Consider the following 17,084-nt stretch of genomic DNA (forward strand, 5'->3'; position numbering starts at 1 on the left):
TTTCTTTCTGGGAGATTTCTTTCTGGGAGATTTCTTTCTGGGAGATTCTTTTGAAGCACTGAGGTGTTGGCTTCTCTCAGGTTGGCACTTTGGGTGGATGTTGTCTGTGCTCCGTGCCAGCTCCATCTCCTCAGGATCAGTGGGGAAAATCAGGAATGGAAAGGGCACAGCATTTTAAAGGAAGGAGGGAATGTGAGGCAGAACGTTTTCCTGGCTTTGAGCATCAACTTGACCCTTCCCTCTGCCCCTGGGATGCAGCAGCTCCTCTAAAAGCAGGAATGAGTTCCCTGGGGCTTTCCAAGGGATGCTCATGGGCAACTCCTGCACAAACCCCTCCTCAGTTCTCAGAAGTGCTGCTCAGATGGGATGCTCAGTGTACAGAGCAGTTCTGAGAAGGAGCTAATGGGGAGAAACCAATTAGCCAGATTGATTAGCCCCCGATCAGGTTCTGGTTGCCGAGCTGATGGATGGGAAGGATCAATCACATCCTGCTGCTTTGCCAGGGACACCCCAGCCCGGGGGAGCTGTTCTGTCTGATCCCCCCTGGGATGGGGCTTCTCCAAAATCCCGTGGCCACTTCACCCCTGTGTTCCTCCAACTGCAAGAATCCCAAGTCTTTGTTGGCTTGTTGCCCTCAGGAGGGGCCTCCTGGCTCCTTTCTCCCTGAGATATGAGCCCAGTTTTCCCTCCTCTCTCCTTTCTGCTGCTGCTGCTTTAATCTCATCATTACCCACATTTGCATATTCTTTTCTCAGCCTTCTCTTCCCTTCATTCCACGCCCAACCCTCTCTCCCTCTCTCCCTGCAGCTCTGCCTTTGCTGTCACACGTCACTGGGACCCTCCAGACCCCCCCAGTGACCCCCAACCGCCGGTGCTGTGGAGTTGTTTCTTTGGGAAGCTTTGGGATATTGTGGAATTCCCAGAATGGTTTGGACTGGGAGAGACCCTAAAGCTCCTCTCGTTCCACCCCACACCTTCCACCAGCCCCGGTTGCTCCAAGGCTCATCCCCTTTGTCCTTGGACAATCCCAGGGATGGGACCATGGGATGTTTCCAGAAGGTCTCTGGGGATGGAAGGAAGGAGTTTGGCAGCTCAGAATAACCCAGGATGCTTTTCCAGCAGTTTAAGAGCTTGTGGCTCTGGTGACATTTAGCTCTGGTGCCAAAAGGTGTTTTGGAGGCAGGGAGATTGTTTTCTGGGAGACCTTTGCTTTTCCTTTAGGGGAGATAAGGAAAACTCGTGGGTTTACTGGTGTTTCCTGAGCTGGCTCCATTTTCAGGACAAGAAAAAAGAGACAATCATCTCTTTTTTCCTGTTTCATCCCTCCTGGATCCTTCTCAACTGTAGCATATTTGGGGGCTTATTGGTGGGGTTTTTTTCACTTTTTCTTGCTCCCTGGGACCTGCCCTCCATGTCACAGCCCAGTTTTTAGTCCAAATTACCTCAATCAGCAGCTTCAGGGGCGAAAACAGGGGTACCAGAGGGATGTGGGAGCTGTGGTGGTCAGACTGGTGATGGGGAGCGTGGCCAGGAGAAGGCAGTGGTGACCTGCCAGAAAATCCAGTGCTCTTAAAATGCCCTTAATTTAGGGCTCATCCCCTGACCTGGAGAAAATTTAAGTCCAGGTCTGCATTTTTGAACTTGTGTGTTTAAACTGAATATTCCTGATGCTCGTGGTTGAGGTGTTAAAGCCAAAGACAAACGTGATGCCTCCAAATCTCAGAGCTCTGGTTTCGAGCTCTTTGCAAGCTCAGGGGAAGACTCTTCCATGACTTCTCCCCATTCCCTCATGGAGGTTTTTCTTGCAGACCACAAAGGCTCTGGAAGTTTAACCTGGAGCTCGTGAGGAGCTGAACCAGGAGCTCTGGATTCAGGGGAAAAAAAAATCAGATATTTAAGTATTTCTCTCTGCTTTGGTGCGACTCAAACTTTGGTAACCAGGAGGGAATTCAGTAATTTGAGGAGGGAATTTGGATCCTTGCTCGAGCATCATCTGGTGGATTTGGAATGTGGAGGGTTTTTTTCCTGCCTTGATGTTGTGTGAGTGTTTCCAGCAAGGACCTTGTTGGGAATTCCGTGTGTTGGGGGGTTTAATGGCACAAAACTGATGGCAGGGGGGGAAGCCAGGGGATGTGTTGGCTCAGAGGGCAAGGAAAAGGTGGCAAATCATGGATGAAGGGACAGAGCAGATCCCACCCGAGCGGGGATCCCGTCCTGGGATCTGGTGACATCCCAGCAGGCACCTCCTCCCTTGTGCTTTTGTTTCCCTGTCAGTGAAGGGAGTTCAGGGACGATATTCCCACCAGTAAATGGAAAGGCTATGAAATTATAAGGGAAAAGCAAGTAATTCCTGCTACAACTTTCCTCCGAGTCCCCCTGGCAACGTTTGTGTCTTAGCAACCGCATCTTCCCATTTAAAAATGTTTGAAACATTAAAAAACAACAACAAAACAACAACAACAACAGGGCATTAAGCACAGGATTAAGTGCTTTTCCTGAATCAAAGCCTAACTAGATAAATGAAATGCTGTTAATTGAATCAGGGATGCTCTGTGTTTCCAGCCCCCCAATTTGCATCCCATTTGCATGTGATTGCAGAGCCAGCCTTGATGTTCCCTGGTGGAAGGTCCCCCCCTCCCCCTGTCCCTGGTTTTGGGTGTCCTCCCCCTGCCACGAGGATGGGATGAGTTTGGGGAGAGCCCAGGGCTTGGCTCTGCTTGATCCCTCAGCACCTCGGTGCCTTTGGTCACCTCTGAACACGTGGAGAGGGTGGAGAAGGTCCAGGAGGTGTTGGATATCAGGGAGATGCTGTGGCCACGGGCTGTGTTTGAGGGTGTGAGGCTCTGGAGCTGTTCCTGACACCCCAGTGCAGAACCACGGGGGGCAGAGGGCCAGCAGCTCCCTCTGTGGTTCTTTCTCTGTCGGACATTCCCTAAATCAGCTCCTGGATGAAGAAAAATCCAGTTATCCCAGCAAAACTGGGGCTGGTGTGGGAAGAGGAAGGCAACCTGCAGGGATACTTGCTGGGACAGCCACCCACGGGGGGGTTGGGCTTCTGGGGTCAGTTGGGGGTTGTTGTTGCTCCCTAAATATGGGCCTTGTGGAGTCCCATGTGTGGGGAGTGCAGGGGGTTGTGGATATTCCCTGTGGATCACAGGGAATTTTGTTTGGGGCTGAAAGCTCCAAAGGCAATAGTTGGGGTGACCTGAGCATCCCAAACCCTCCACCCTGGTCCTCCTCCACCCTGGTCCTCCTCCACCCTGGTCCTCCTCCACCCTGGTCCTCCTCCACCCTGGTCCTTCCAGCTGCCTCTCTGATGCCGGTGCTGGTGATGCTCCGGGTCAAATCCCACAGGGAAAACAACCCCAATCCCTCAGGGATCCCCTGCCTGCTCCCTGAGGCTCCCTGTGCCACGGGAAGGAGGCACATCCCTGGGGTGTGATGGAGAGGCACAGGTTTTATCCAGACCTTGTCAGTGGCATCCAGCTCCTCTCTCCAGCTTTCCAGGCTGGGAAGAGCACCTCCTGCCTCGTCCGGGATGTGCGGCCAAAGCTTTGTTGGGAAGAGATGATGGGAATTCCCCTGGAGCTCCTCACTGCAGCCAGGGATGTGGGATGGATGAAGGTGGGCTCTGCCCTCACGAAGTGTCACCCCGAGAAGGCCTCGTGGGGCTGGAGCAGAGGGAAGGGAACACTCCTGTGGGTTCGGGATGTGCCGGTGCCGCTTTTCCGTCGGCTCCGGCTCCCGGTGGCTGATCCCGGCCTCCCGCTGGATCCCTGCCAGGCTCCCTGCTCCTGGCGGGCTGGTGCCCCTTTCTTGGGTCCCTGCCACCACCACCGCCGTGCCAGGCCACTCCAGGGAATTACCAGAGGATTCTTAATTAAGTGGGAGGCTCCGGCCACCCTCTGGAAGGCGATCCCTGCGGATGCGTCCAGGGCTGAGGGAAGGGGGGATCCCGAGGGCTGAATCCGGGCTTGGATGTCTCCCAGCAGGATTGAAAAATCAAAACTAAACCAAAAGGAACCCCCAGACCTGATTTGGGGTGTTCATGGTGGTTCTGCCTCCCTGGTGATCGGGGTTTCCGTGGAGGTTCCTGTTTGTTGGTCCTCATGTGAGGGGGGTGCTCAGCTCCAGGGATGAGGGCTGGGAGGGCTCTGGGAGCCTCAGGGACATTCCAACTGCTCCAGAGCTGTCAGACACCAGCAGTGGGAATTCCCTGAACCCACAAACCTTTCCTTTGCTGTCTCTACCCATGTCACCTTGGTTTCTCTGTTCTGGAAAGTTGGCTCTTCCTGATCCTCCCTGGGTTTGATCCACATGGCACCAACAGGCACAGCCTGGAGGGAGAGGGATCCCCGCAGTTCCCGGGATCTGCAGGATCCTTGGCTGCTCTCCTGGGTTCTCCCTGTTGCTCCAAGTCACTTCGCTCCGTCTCTCTTGGCTTTCCCCACAGTGAGGTTTAACCCGGGGGTGTGTCGAGCTCTTTGAAGAGCTGGCTGGAGGGAAATCCAAGGAAAGCCTTGGATGGAGCACATCCTGCTGCTTCCAGAGCTCAGGGATAACGAGGGACTGACCCAAAGGCTCGTCCGTGTGCAGCTCCATGACATGGAACCTGTTGCAGCCTCCTGTTCTCCGGGTGCAGCAGGATGGGGGGGTTTTCCCCCTCAGTGAGCCCCATCCAGGGCCAGGGAGGGTTTATGGAGTTCCAGGAGATTCCAAAGGTCTCACTTTGCCCCCCGGTCCTGCAGGAGAACCAGCAGATCCGCTCGGGGCCGTTGGGTGGCTGGCAGGTTTTCCAGGCTGAGGGATGGAGGCAGTGGGGTGTTGAAGGGCTGTTATCCCAAACGGCACCGGCAGTGCGGAGCAGGAGGATGGTGACACCGGGATCCATCCCCGGGACACACAGTTCCTCCCCCCTTATGTTCCTCCAGCTCTTCACCCTCCCCATTCCTCCCCCTTCAGTGTTTTTAATCAAAGAGTCGCCGGCACGTGCAGGAACTGCCCACATTGGCAAACAGGCAATTTTTGTACCGGGTCGATCCGTCCACTCCGGCTCATCCCAAGGACCTGGGAGACTCCCGCCTTTGGTGTGAGGTGAGCAGCACCCAGCAGAGCTCCCACCTTCTCCCACGAGCTGGGGCTGCTCCGGAGCCGCTGCCCGTGGGAAGGGCACGGGCGCCAGCCCTGGCTGGGAGCCGAGGTCGGGCGAGCGGAGTTCAGCGGGAGGGAGGAGCTCCCGCCTTTGGCACCTCGTGAATAAAAACCCAGGGAATAAAAACCCAGGGAATCGCCGTGGCTCGGAGTTATTTACTCGGAGAGCGGCTCCTGCGTTCCAAGCCGGCAGGACCCACTCAGGAGCGGCGTTTATTTATTCATGACTTCCTCTCTCATTCCAACCACGGCTGCTCTGGTGGAGCCGGATCCCAGCTCGGTGCAGTGGGAGCTTCCCACCCTCTGTGGGGCAACTCCAGAGCTCCCCAAAGGGTCCTGGACGTGGCCCCGATCCCGCCTTCCCCGTGGCACGATGGGCGCCGCTGGAGCTGGGTCGGGAGCGTTGTCTCATCCCGGGATTCCGTGGGATCCTGCCCCGCTCTGTGCCCTCACCTCGCTGTGCTGATGACAGACCCGTCTCTCCCTCCGCGGGGATTTAACATCCATCAGCCACGGAGGCAAATAATCCCGGTGGAACGGCCGTGGTGGGAGGAATTCTGGTTAATTAACATATTAGTGACAGCGCCGTGGCCCCGGCGAGGCGCCCCCGGACCCAGGTGATGCTCTTCCCACACCCATTCCTCTCGGAAAGGGAATTCCACCGCTTCCCTTAATTAATTGGATTTTTCGGGGGGGAGCTGCCACCAGCAGAATCGGGGAGGGGGGGGGTTGGCGAGGCCATAAATGGCTCTTTTCTCTCCATGGCACGTTGGATTCCGGTCACGTCCGTGCCGAGCACGTGCGCTGCCCGTGCAGATGCTCCGAGCAATCCGGAGAAGTTTCCGTGGCAGGGGTGGGCGGTGGGGAGACCTCCGGGGCTTCCTCTGTCACTTCCAATCCCTTTGACCCTCCCTGGATTCTGACATTCCTCGCATTCTGAATTTCTTAATCTCTCTCTCTCTCTGGTCGGGTTTGGGATGGGGATTAGCCTGGAAAGGAGGGATCTGGTTTCAGAGCCTCGTATTCCCCCTTTCCTTCCTGCAGTTCCCTCCCCCCACCCTTGGACATGCTGGGATTTGGAGGGTTGGGTTGGTTTCTTTCTCCTCATCCACCTGGTTTGCATCTGTAGCAACGACAAAATTGGTGTTTCGGAGCCTCCCCTGTGGCTGAACTGGAAAATCTTTTTTTTTTTTTTTTAGCTTTGTTTTGAATTTTAGAGGGGAGAACCCCCCCCAGATCCAGCCCTTCCATCCCTGCAGTCTGAACCTTCGGGAAATTTTCAGTGTCTTGGGGAAATGTCACTTCTGGTTTTGTTGGAAACCAACTGGCCAGGCCTTTTTTTGGGGTTTTGATGTGTGAGGGGGAGCTCGAGGCAGCTGCTTTGGCCTCACAGGGTGAGGGGGATGAGGAGGAATCCTTGTCCTAAATCACAGGGATGGCTTTGGGCCGTTCCATGCTGGATGATTTCTCCTCATGGACAAGTGAGCTGAAGTTGTGTGATTAGAAAATAATGACCCAGAACCTCATTTTGCCCCTTTTCTTTGGATTATTTCATGTGTTTTTTCACCCTTTGAATTGGAAGCTGGGTCTGTGTTGGGGTCTGAGGGTGCTTACCCCACATGGAGCTGCCTGCCCTGGCTGTGACATTTATCCTCCTTTCCTTTAGGCATCTGAAAAACCAGGAGTTTTGGCTATTCCCCAAAAAAAAAAAAAGAGGCCAGGGAGGGGTAGCAGCCACCCCTGGGGGGCTGGCACTGTTGGCAGCACAAAGCTGCACCTGTGGGCACCTAAAGGGGGGATTTTGGGGGGGATTTGGGGTGTTCAGCAGCGTGGCGGGTGTGGGTCCCACGGGATGATCCCACGGGATGATCCCATGGGATGATCCCAGGGCTGCTCTCAGCTGTCTCCAGCAGCTGCTCCGAGGGGGGTCAGGGGGGAAACGACACCCCCGGGGCAAACCTGGCACGGGGATTATAAAGAGTTTCTATTTTGGGAAAAGGGAGGTTGGGAAGAGCCAAAAATGTGAGAGGAGAAGCAACCTGAGCCCATCCCGGGGGAAGGAGCCGGTTTGTCCATGCCTTGGCTCCCCTCGGAGACCATCCAGACCCTCAGCTGGGTTTTGGGATGTGGGAGGGATGCTCCCGTTATCCCAGGGCTCATCCCTCTGCTGAGGGAAGGCACAGCTCCCTTTTTGCTTTCTAATATTTCTATTTAATCTGGGAAAAGCCTCTGCCTTTCCAGTCATTGGGGCTCTTCCCAGTGCCAAAGGTCTGGGAGGGGGGGAGTTGGGAATTTTCTTCTGGGAGAACCTCCAGCACAAACCCATCCCCGGCCGGGCTGGGTGTGATCAGCCCAGAGCCACCAGAATCCCTGGAAATGTAGGGAAACACAGAGCTCAGTCAGATCCACCAACGTGCCCCAGGATGGACACACTTGGGCCCCTAAATCCGCTTTTTAATCACTTGTCCTTCGTTTCAGGAGCCGGAAAATCCAAATCCGGAACATCCCCCCCCAGCTGCGATGGGAGGTAAGAGGGGCGAGCGGGCAGGACCGGATCAGATTTAGGGCCTAATTCCCCCCCTCCAGGTTTCTGTACTTGGGATTAAAGTCAGTGTTCCCTTTCCTTTGTCATTAATTGGGTCTAATTATCCAAGCCCGTTGCTTGTTTCTCTCCCATTACAGGAGTAAAACCGAGGGATAGAAGCGACGTAAGCGACACCACCCAAAATCCCCATTAATACCGGGGTTTTATGATTTATCTATTGTACAGGGAACAAAATGGATCCTTTCTTCCCGCTGCCTGCTGGGACTTTTCCCTGACTCTCTTTTCCCCCCCCGCTGGCTCCGAGGCCCCTTGGTCCAGCGTCCTGGGGCAGGCAGGAGCTTCCCTCATCTAATTGCTTGTGAAATCTTAATGACCAGACAGCTGCCTCGTACTGATGGGTTGCGTCCCCCTGATCAGCCCTGACAATCCCGGGCTAAAGTGGGTTTGTTTTCCCCCCTCTGCCTCCTCCAGGTTTTGGATGGTTTGCTGGCCCAGTACGGCACCGTGGAGAACTGCGAGCAAGGTGAGGCTGCAGGAAAAACTGAGTTTGGGGGTTTCATTTTCTTACCCCGGATCTTTTTTCTTTTTTTTTTTTGGGAGGGGGAGGATGGACACGTGGTTTTCCCTTTGTCAGCAGGCTGAGGATGTCAAGAGGTCTCAGCCTGGTCGCTGAGGCTTTTTTTTTTGTGTGTGTGTTCCCTGTTTTCCCAAAGATGAGTCCATGGGGTGGGTTTGGGGGCAGCACAAGTGGCTGTTCCCACACCGGGCGCCGGGTCAGCGCCGTTCCCGGCGCTCTGGGAAGGTGCCGGATGCTCTCCCGAGGCACCCGGGGCTCTCTGGCTCTGCTCAGCAGATTTTATCTCAGCCTCTGCCGCTGATCACTCCAGGGAAGAGGTTTAATGTCGCCCCCGGGATGTTTAATGGGAGTAGAGTTACCACAACCCTCTTGGAAACGGAAAGGAGGGCTCGGAGGAGCTCCTGGGATTGTCCCCGGGCTCTGGAGAGGGCTGGGCTGGAGTTGGTTTGGTGGCTTTGCCACAGAGCACAGGGGTGGGTCAGCATCCTCTGAACAAACAGGAGGGTCTGCAGTGCCCAGGATGGATCAGCATCCTCTGAACAAACAGGAGGGTCTGTGGTGCCCAGAGTGGGTCTGAGCTTTCGGATACAAAAACCAGGAGGGTCTGTGGTGCCCAGGATGGATCAGCATCCTCTAAACAACCAGGAGGGTCTGCAGTGCCCAGGGTGGGTCTGAGCCTCTGGATGCTCCTTTCCCACCAGGGAAAAATCTGTTGGCAAATCCCCCAGAGGGGATTTATCCAAGCAGGGGCTCGTCTGAGGGGTCTCTCAGCTTTTCTGGGGGGCTCTGGTCCTTGGTTTCCGTGCTGCCTCTCCAGCTCCTGCCTCTCTCTCCCGCAGTGAACACGGACAGTGAGACCGCCGTGGTCAACGTCACCTACGCCAACCGGGAGCAGACCAGGCAGTGAGTGCCCCCCATCCCTCGGGGATTCTGCCCTCCCTGCCACAGCTCTGGCCCATTCCCTGCTTGCAGAAAACCGGACTCCCCGTGCTGTGAGCCAGATTACCCCCAGATTCCTAAATTCTGGCTAAAAATGCGGCAAATCTTTGGGGACACCCCTGTGCTCTGGTTTATTTTCCTTCACCTTCAGATGGATTTCCAAGTTTCTGGGCTTCTCTTGGAGGTTCAGAGAGTAAAACCATAACCTTTTGCTCGAGCAAAAGCAGAGATTTCCTTGGGCTTCTGTGATTTCAGGAGTTCTGCCTCCAGAAAAGGCAATGATGAGACCAAACATCAGATCAGAGACCTGGCAGCACGTGTGTCCTCTCTGTCAAAGGGAGACTCGCAGCTCCCTTCCCTGCTTTTTCCTCCCCCAGGGATGCACGTGCTTCATCCAGCGTCTTTCCCTGGTTCCTTCATGCCCTGCAGGGAAAAATCTCAGTTCAGCAAGTTTTAGTTAGGTTTTTTTTTTTTTTTTTTTGGTTAGTTTGGGGTGTTTTTTGCAAGAGTTGTGAGTCCCCGACCGCGTTGTGAAACCGGGGAGGTTTCCCGGAGCTGCGGGAGAGCGGTGACCAAACCCCTGCCCTTGCTCTTGCTGCCAGCCCCATCTACCGACAGCTTTCGGCCCCTGCACCCCCGAATTCCTGCCGGGAGGGGGATTGGAGGCACCAGGCAAAACCCACAACGTGCAGGGGACGTGGGAATCGCTCCTTGCACAGTCCTGTTCTTACCTCCTTCACCCTGGGGGTTGTTCCCCTCGGGGTATTTGGGTTCATCCAAAGTCCCTCTGGGTGCCAGGTCCTCCCAGCGCTGGGGGCGTTCCTGGTGTTCCCTCCCCAGGGAAGGTTTGGTTTGGGGTTGAGCTCATCCCGGGAGGGACCTGCATCCCAGGAGGGAGCTGCACCCCAACCCTTCCTCCCTTCCCAGAGCCATCATGAAGCTGAACGGGCACCAGCTGGAGAACCACGCGCTCAAGGTCTCCTACATCCCGGACGAGCAGTCGGTGCCGGGGCCGGAGAACGGGCGCCGGGGGGGTTTTGGGGCCCGAGGGGCCCCCCGACAGGGCTCCCCCGTCTCTGCAGGGGCTCCGGTGAAGCAGCAGCCCGTGGACATCCCCCTGAGGCTGCTGGTGCCCACCCAGTACGTGGGGGCCATCATCGGCAAGGAAGGGGCCACCATCAGGAACATCACCAAGCAGACACAGTCCAAGTGAGTCCCTTCTCCCACCCCTGTTGCTCTCACAGCAATTAAGATGCTGGTTTGTTTTTTTTTTTCTGGGGAAATGGGTTGCTCAGGGCCCAGGGCTGTGTGTCCAGGAGCCACCTCCCCGTTCCCTGCCCCAGCCAGGCTCTCTGGCTGCACTTCCCCAGGAATCTCCCTTTTCCAGGGCTGGGATGGGGCCCAGCCAGGCTCATTTAACCCGGATTTGTTGAACTTCCCCCCCTGTTCTCAAGGATTTGGCCCCTGAGCTCGTGTTGGCCACAGCTCTGGTCCCCCAAGGAAGGCCTTATCAGGGATGTGGGGTGATGGACAGCCCACCCCGTCCCCAGGCACGTGGCTGTTCCACCCCTTAATCGCTCCTGTGGCTTGAAATAAACAGATACTGGTGCCTTATTTGGATTGGGGGGATCGGAGCCTCTGAGCTCTGCATCCATGGGAATGTCGAGCCCAGGATTTGCTCCTTCTGCCTTCCCTGGGTGCAAATGTAACCCCAGAGTGGGGTTTGAGCTCCAGGCTCGCAGGGGGGGTGGAGCAGTTGGTGCTCCTGGCGTTGGGAAGCCACGGAGCCGCTTCCCAGCTCCCGTCCTGCCCTTCCAGGATCGACGTGCACCGGAAAGAAAACGCGGGGGCCGCAGAAAAAGCCATCAGCATCCACTCCACCCCCGAGGGCTGCTCTGCTGCCTGCAAGATGATCCTGGAGATCATGCAGAAGGAGGCGAAGGACACCAAGACGTAAGGATTTCCCACCTGTGTCCCACCTGGGGCTCTTCCCTGGGCTCTGTGCTGCTCCCACAGGGGCAGGAGCTTTGTCCTGGGGGACTCCAAGCAGCGGGATTCCAGCTTCCCTCATCCCTCTGCACCAAACCCCTCCTCTTCTGGCTACCCTGGTCCTTCACGTTGGGATTTTCCCCCCTGTTCTCCTCTCAAGGGCTGACGAAGTGCCTCTGAAAATCCTGGCCCACAACAACTTCGTGGGGCGCCTGATCGGCAAAGAGGGGCGGAACCTGAAGAAGGTGGAGCAGGACACGGAGACCAAAATCACCATCTCGTCGTAAGGCTCCTGTTCCCTTTGGGGGGGGACCAGGGCAGAACTTCCACAGCCCGGGGCAGGACGGGGAGGACGAGGAGGAGGCGGGGGATGAGTGGGCAGAGATGCTGTAGTGCCCAGAGCTCTCTGGAAAAACCTCAGTGTTATATTTTCTGTATTTCCCTCCCAATCCCTCTGGTGTCCCTTCTGTATCCCTTCAGTGTCCCCTCACCACCCCATCAGTGTCTCCTCCCACCCCTTCAGGGCTGTAGAGCTCTGCCCAGGCTGGTTTGATGGCCAGGACTGGAGTTTTACTCTTAAATCCCATTTTCGGGGAAGGCAGAGTGGGCTTCCCAGTGCAAACCACAGTGCTGGGCCCTGCTCTGAGCGTGGCAGTGGCACCCCGTGTCCCCAGCACCTCGGTGGGACCCCTTGGAGGGGTTGGAGGTCCTGATGGAGCAGGGTCTCGGTGCTGACTCTCTTTCCCACCAGCTTGCAGGACCTGACCCTGTACAACCCTGAAAGGACCATCACGGTGAAGGGCTCCATCGAGAACTGCTGCAAGGCAGAGCAGGAGATCATGAAGAAAGTGAGGGAAGCCTACGAGAACGACGTGGCTGCCATGAGTGTGAGTGGGCTCCCTCCTCCCCGGCTGCCGGGAGCCCTCTGGGGTGATGCCCTGACCACAGTAACACCCTCTTCTCTCCTCAGTTACAATCCCACCTCATCCCTGGCCTTAACCTGGCTGCTGTCGGCCTCTTCCCTGCCTCCTCCAACGCGGTGCCTCCACCACCCAGCAGCGTCTCGGGGGCCGCCCCGTACAGCTCCTTCATGGTAGGTGATCCCTGGGCAGCTCCTGCTTCCAGCTCAGGGCTGTCTCCCGCATGGAGAAGAGCTGTGGGATGGCCAGCATGCCTTCAGCATTCCCTGCTGCCAGCAGCTCCAGCACAGGAGCAGGATCTAGTCCCTTCATCCCTTGAGAAGGCACTTGGCCCCCACGGGGTCTGCTGGTGGCTCAACCCTGTGCCCTTGGAGCACTGTGGGTGTCACTTGGGGCTGGAAGGGTGACACCGAGCCCCGGGTGGTGACTCTGAGCCCCGGGTGATGACTCTGAGCCCCGGGTGGGGACCCTGAGCCCCAGGTGGTGATGCTGAGCCCTCTCTGCCATCCCTGCAGCCCCCGGAGCAGGAGACAGTGCATGTGTTCATCCCTGCCCAGGCAGTCGGGGCCATCATCGGCAAGAAGGGCCAGCACATCAAGCAGCTCTCCCGGTTCGCAAGTGCCTCTATCAAGGTAGGGCTACCCCGGGGGGGGGACCCACCCTCTGCCACCACCTCCCCAAGAGAGGGAGCGTTTCTCCCGGGAAAACCACCCACAAACCTCGTTGGGGCTGGGGGCCGACGCTGCGATGTCACCCCGTGTCTGTGTCCCTCTCCAGATCGCCCCTCCGGAGACGCCGGACTCCAAAGTGCGCATGGTCGTCATCACGGGCCCTCCAGAAGCCCAGTTCAAGGTTCTCCCTGTGCTGCCGACACCCCGGGGGATTTGGGGGGTCCCTCTGTGCCGCCCTGGGCAGCTGGGAAGGGAGGAGCAGGGTGGTGACCCCGATGTCAAGCCCCCCCCAGTGTGCAGCTGGGTAAAACTGGAATCAGCTCTCCCGGGGGCTGAGCTGGCTGGAAACTCCAAGGAACTGGGATTTTGTGGGATGCTGTCCCAGCCCGGGTCCCGGGGATGGAGCTCATTGAGCTGGGGGGTCCACGCAGGGGTGGGACATTTTTGGGTGGTGCCTGACTCCGTGCTCCACCCTTTCCACAGGCTCAGGGCAGGATTTATGGGAAGCTGAAGGAGGAGAACTTCTTCGGGCCGAAGGAGGAGGTGAAGCTGGAGACGCACATCCGTGTGCCCGCCTCGGCCGCGGGAAGGGTCATCGGCAAAGGCGGCAAGACCGTGAGCTGGGCTGGGGGACGGGACAGCCCCGGGACGGAATTCCTGGGGAGAGGGCTGGGATTTCACAGAAGGACTCATCCCTTTTTTTTTTTTTTTACCCCTTCCCTGCAGGTCAACGAGCTGCAGAACCTGACGGCAGCCGAGGTGGTGGTGCCGCGGGACCAGACCCCCGACGAGAACGAGCAGGTCATCGTGAAGATCATCGGGCACTTCTACGCCAGCCAGGTACGGCCCCAGAGCCCTGGCCACGGCCCCAGAGCTCCTGCTCTGCCCTGGGGGGTTCTCCAGCCTGTCCATCCCGGGGTATCCTCCCGTGGGAGTTTTCTCCGCGCCTGGACAGGGGTGTTTGTGGGCGCTGTGCCTTCTGCCACATGGGATGGTGGGGAGCAGGGAGAGCTGTGGGAGTGGGAGCACACACAGAGTGTGACCTCCCAGACCCGAATTCTAGAGGGGAATAAAACCCCTAAAAACAGGACAGGAAGGGATTTCCAGGAGCCATTTCCAGGAGCTGTCACCCAGCCCAGCTGAGTGCTGCAAATGTTTCCCTCCTTCCCGAGGTCTCGGTGTCTCTGGGGTTTTCCCTCCAACTTCCCTCTTTCCTCTCCTGTGAGGAAAATCTGGGAGAATTAGGATTGTTCAGTCTGGAAAAGAGAAGCTTGAGAGTGACCTAACTGTGGCCTTCCAGGACCTGAAGGAGCTGACAGGGACCTGGAGTGACAGGAGAAGCTGGAATGGCTTCAAATTGCCAGAGGGCAGGGATAGACGGGATACTGGGAGGAAATTCTGCCCTGTGAGGGTGGGGAGGGGCTGGAACAGATTTCCCAGAAAAGCTGTGGCTGCCCCATCCCTGGGAGTGCTCTGGGATGGGGCTTGGGAGCAACCTGGGCTGGCAAAGGTGCCCCTGCCCACGGGAGTGACTGATCCCTGAGGTCCCTGCCAACCCAGCCAGAGTGTGCCCAGGTGGCCAAGAAGGCCAATGGATCCTGGCCTGGCTCAGGAACATGTGGCCAACAGGTCCAAGGAAGTGATTCTGCCCCTGGACTCAACGCTGGTGAGGCCACCCCTGGGGTGCTGTGTCCAGTTCTGGGCCCTCAGCTCAGGAAGGACATTGAGGGGCTGGAGCAGGTCCAGAGGAGAGCAACGAGGCTGGGGAAGGGACTGGAGCACAAGTGCTGTGAGGAGAGGCTGAGGGAGCTGGGGCTGTTCAGCCTGGAGAGGAGGAGGCTAAGGGGAGACCTCCTCACTCTCTGCAACTCCCTGACAGGAGGGGGGAGCCGGGGGGGGTTGGTCTCTTTTCCCAGGCAACCATCAGCAAGACAAGAGGGCTCGGCCTTCAGCTGTGCCAGGGGAGGTTTAGGTTGGACATTAGAAAGAGTTTCTTTCCAGAGAGGGTGCTCAGCCATTGGAATGGGCTGCCCAGGGAAGGGGTGGATTCTCCATCCCTGGAGGTTTTTAAGATCAGACTGGATGTGGCATCAGTGCCATGGGCTGGGAACCACAGCGGGGTTGGATCCAGGGTTGGATTGATGATCTCAGAGGTTCCTTCCAGCCCAGCTGATTCTGTGATTCCCACGTTTGTCATTCCCAGATGGCTCAGCGCAAGATCCGGGACATCCTGGCCCAGGTGAAGCAGCAGCACCAGAAGGGGCAGAGCGGCCAGACGCAGGCGCGCAGGAAATAGGAGCGGCGGCGACGCCGGCGCGGGGACGCGGCACGAGCCGGGCCGGGGCTAAGAGTGGCTGGGAATCAGTTACCGACCACAGACGGAACCTTTTCACTAATCGGGCAGCACTAAAGGCAGTTTGATTGATTGATTGATTGATTGATTGATTGGCTTCCAAGGCAGAGGGGCAGGGAACGAACCTTTGGATCCCTTCGGAGCTCCACAGCTACTTAAATGAGCGCGAGGGGCTGAGGGGGCAGAGAGGGGCTGTGCCAGGGGACAGAGCGGGGACAGAGCGGCCACCACGGTCCCCTCTGGGCCACCACGGTCCCCTCTGGGCCACCACGGTCCCCTCTGGGCCACCAGGTCCCCTCTGGTGGGAGCAGCACTCGCCCCTCATTTAAGTAGCCTCTGGAGGTCCCGTCCCAGCCGAGCCCTCGCTCCCTCCTTCCCCGGGGCTGGTGGATGTTCCCAGAGCAGCAGTGACCCTGTGGAGCGTTTCTTTTGGATTAGGGGTGGTCTTTTTCCTGGTTTATTTTTTTGCCTATTTTTGGTAATTTTCTCTTTTTTTTTTCTCCTCTTTTCCCCTATTTTTTTCAAATTTTTATTCCCTTTTTTTATTTCCCTATTTTTAAATTTCTTTTTAAAATTTTGTTTCCTATTTTTTATTCTCATTCCCTATTTTTTATTTTTATTCCCTTTTTAAATTTTTATTCCCTATTTTTTATTTTTATTCCCTTTTTTATTTTCATTCCCTATTTTTTTACTTTTATTCTCTATTTTTGAATTTTTTATTTTTATTCCCTATTTTTATTTTTATTCCCTATTTTTTTACTTTTATTCCCTATTTTTTATTTTTTTTATTTTTATTCCCTATTTTTTATTTTTATTCCCTTTTTTATTTTTTTTTTGTTTTTTTTATTTTTATTCTCTATTTCTCAACCTTCTTTTTTTTTTTTCCCCCCCCTTTTTTTTTTTTTTCTCCCCATTTTTTTTAATCTTCTTCCCATTTAAATTTTTTATTTCTCAAAGAGAAAAAATTCCACTGGACTTTTACCAGCCCACACTGGTATGAGATCCACTGTGGACAAAAGCCACCAAACCAACCCCAAAAGGACTGTGATCCCTTGGGATCTCTGCACCACTCCAGCCTCATTCCCAGTGGGATGGCAGGATTAGTGGATTATTCCTCCCTCCCCTGGAGTGCAGTGCCTTGGAAAGCCTTAGAAGCCAGGAGAACACCTCCATTTTCCAGGATTTTCTTTTTTCCTGAATGTTTCTTTTCAGTTTAGATTAGTTGAAAGGTTTGTTGTTGGTTTGTTTTTTTTTTTTAATTTTTAGAGTTTTTTTGAAGCCTCTGGAATAATGGCAGAAATGGGACGTGGGACAATTTTCCTCATTTTCCTCCTTTTTTTTCCCAGTGATCTCCACTGGGGAGGTGAGAACCTGTCCTAGGGACGAGGCCCGGGAAGGGAAGGGCTGAGGGAACGGCTTTGGCTTTTCCCTCCTCCCTTCAGGAACAGGAATAAACACCACCAAAAAAAAAGAAAAAAAAAGGAAAAAAGAAAAGGCAAAAAAAGTCCCTTTTTGGTAGGAAACATGGGATTAATCCTCATCTCCTGAGTAATCAGACAATGGGAACTCCGTGCAGAATGGTCTGGGGGGCCAAGGGGTGCAGAATTCCCCAGGGAATGTTTAATGAGCAAAGTGGGGAGATGCCAACTCACCTGAACATCCCTGGGGCAATTTGTGTCTTCTCCCCCCCACCCTCCAAATCTCTCCAGGTGGGGTGGAAAACCCTCTTCCTGAAATTGGGCACATTTTTTTTATGAGCTGATGAAGATATATTTTTTTTTTTTTTCACTATTTAATGATGATAAAACCCCCCCTCCCTTCTGCAGGAAAAAACTGTTCTCACGAGACAAAACCAAATATAAAACAACGTCAAAGGAATGTAAAATGGTCACTGATTCCCGTCACTCTTAACGTGGATTTTACACTTGAGGGAGGTTTT

The 17,084-nt window shown here is 55.5% G+C and overlaps 1 protein-coding gene across 3 annotated transcripts in view; it reads left to right on the forward strand.

Moving 5' to 3' along the window:
* The window catches only part of IGF2BP1 (insulin like growth factor 2 mRNA binding protein 1), a 27,440-nt gene extending 12,224 nt beyond the window's left edge, over positions 1-15,216 (forward strand). Inside the window, exons 3-15 of one of the 3 annotated variants that reach the window (XM_027670175.1) lie at positions 7,630-7,678; positions 8,168-8,219; positions 9,113-9,176; positions 10,140-10,421; positions 11,031-11,165; positions 11,362-11,484; positions 11,953-12,088; positions 12,172-12,294; positions 12,637-12,753; positions 12,899-12,973; positions 13,276-13,407; positions 13,519-13,632; positions 14,996-15,216. In XM_027670175.1, coding sequence (XP_027525976.1) covers positions 7,630-7,678; positions 8,168-8,219; positions 9,113-9,176; positions 10,140-10,421; positions 11,031-11,165; positions 11,362-11,484; positions 11,953-12,088; positions 12,172-12,294; positions 12,637-12,753; positions 12,899-12,973; positions 13,276-13,407; positions 13,519-13,632; positions 14,996-15,088 — 1,495 coding nt within the window. In that variant the 3' untranslated portion in view covers positions 15,089-15,216. Of the gene's footprint in view, positions 1-7,629; positions 7,679-8,167; positions 8,220-9,112; positions 9,177-10,139; positions 10,422-11,030; positions 11,166-11,361; positions 11,485-11,952; positions 12,089-12,171; positions 12,295-12,615; positions 12,754-12,898; positions 12,974-13,275; positions 13,408-13,518; positions 13,633-14,995 lie in introns of all 3 variants that reach the window. The other 2 variants (XM_027670174.1, XM_027670176.1) reach the window with 2 other exon arrangements.
* The last annotated feature ends 1,868 nt before the right edge of the window (positions 15,217-17,084 follow it).

Source organism: Corapipo altera, unplaced genomic scaffold (assembly GCF_003945725.1).
Source record: "Corapipo altera isolate COAL_440 unplaced genomic scaffold, ASM394572v1 296, whole genome shotgun sequence".
In the NCBI taxonomy this organism is placed as follows: domain Eukaryota; kingdom Metazoa; phylum Chordata; class Aves; order Passeriformes; family Pipridae; genus Corapipo; species Corapipo altera.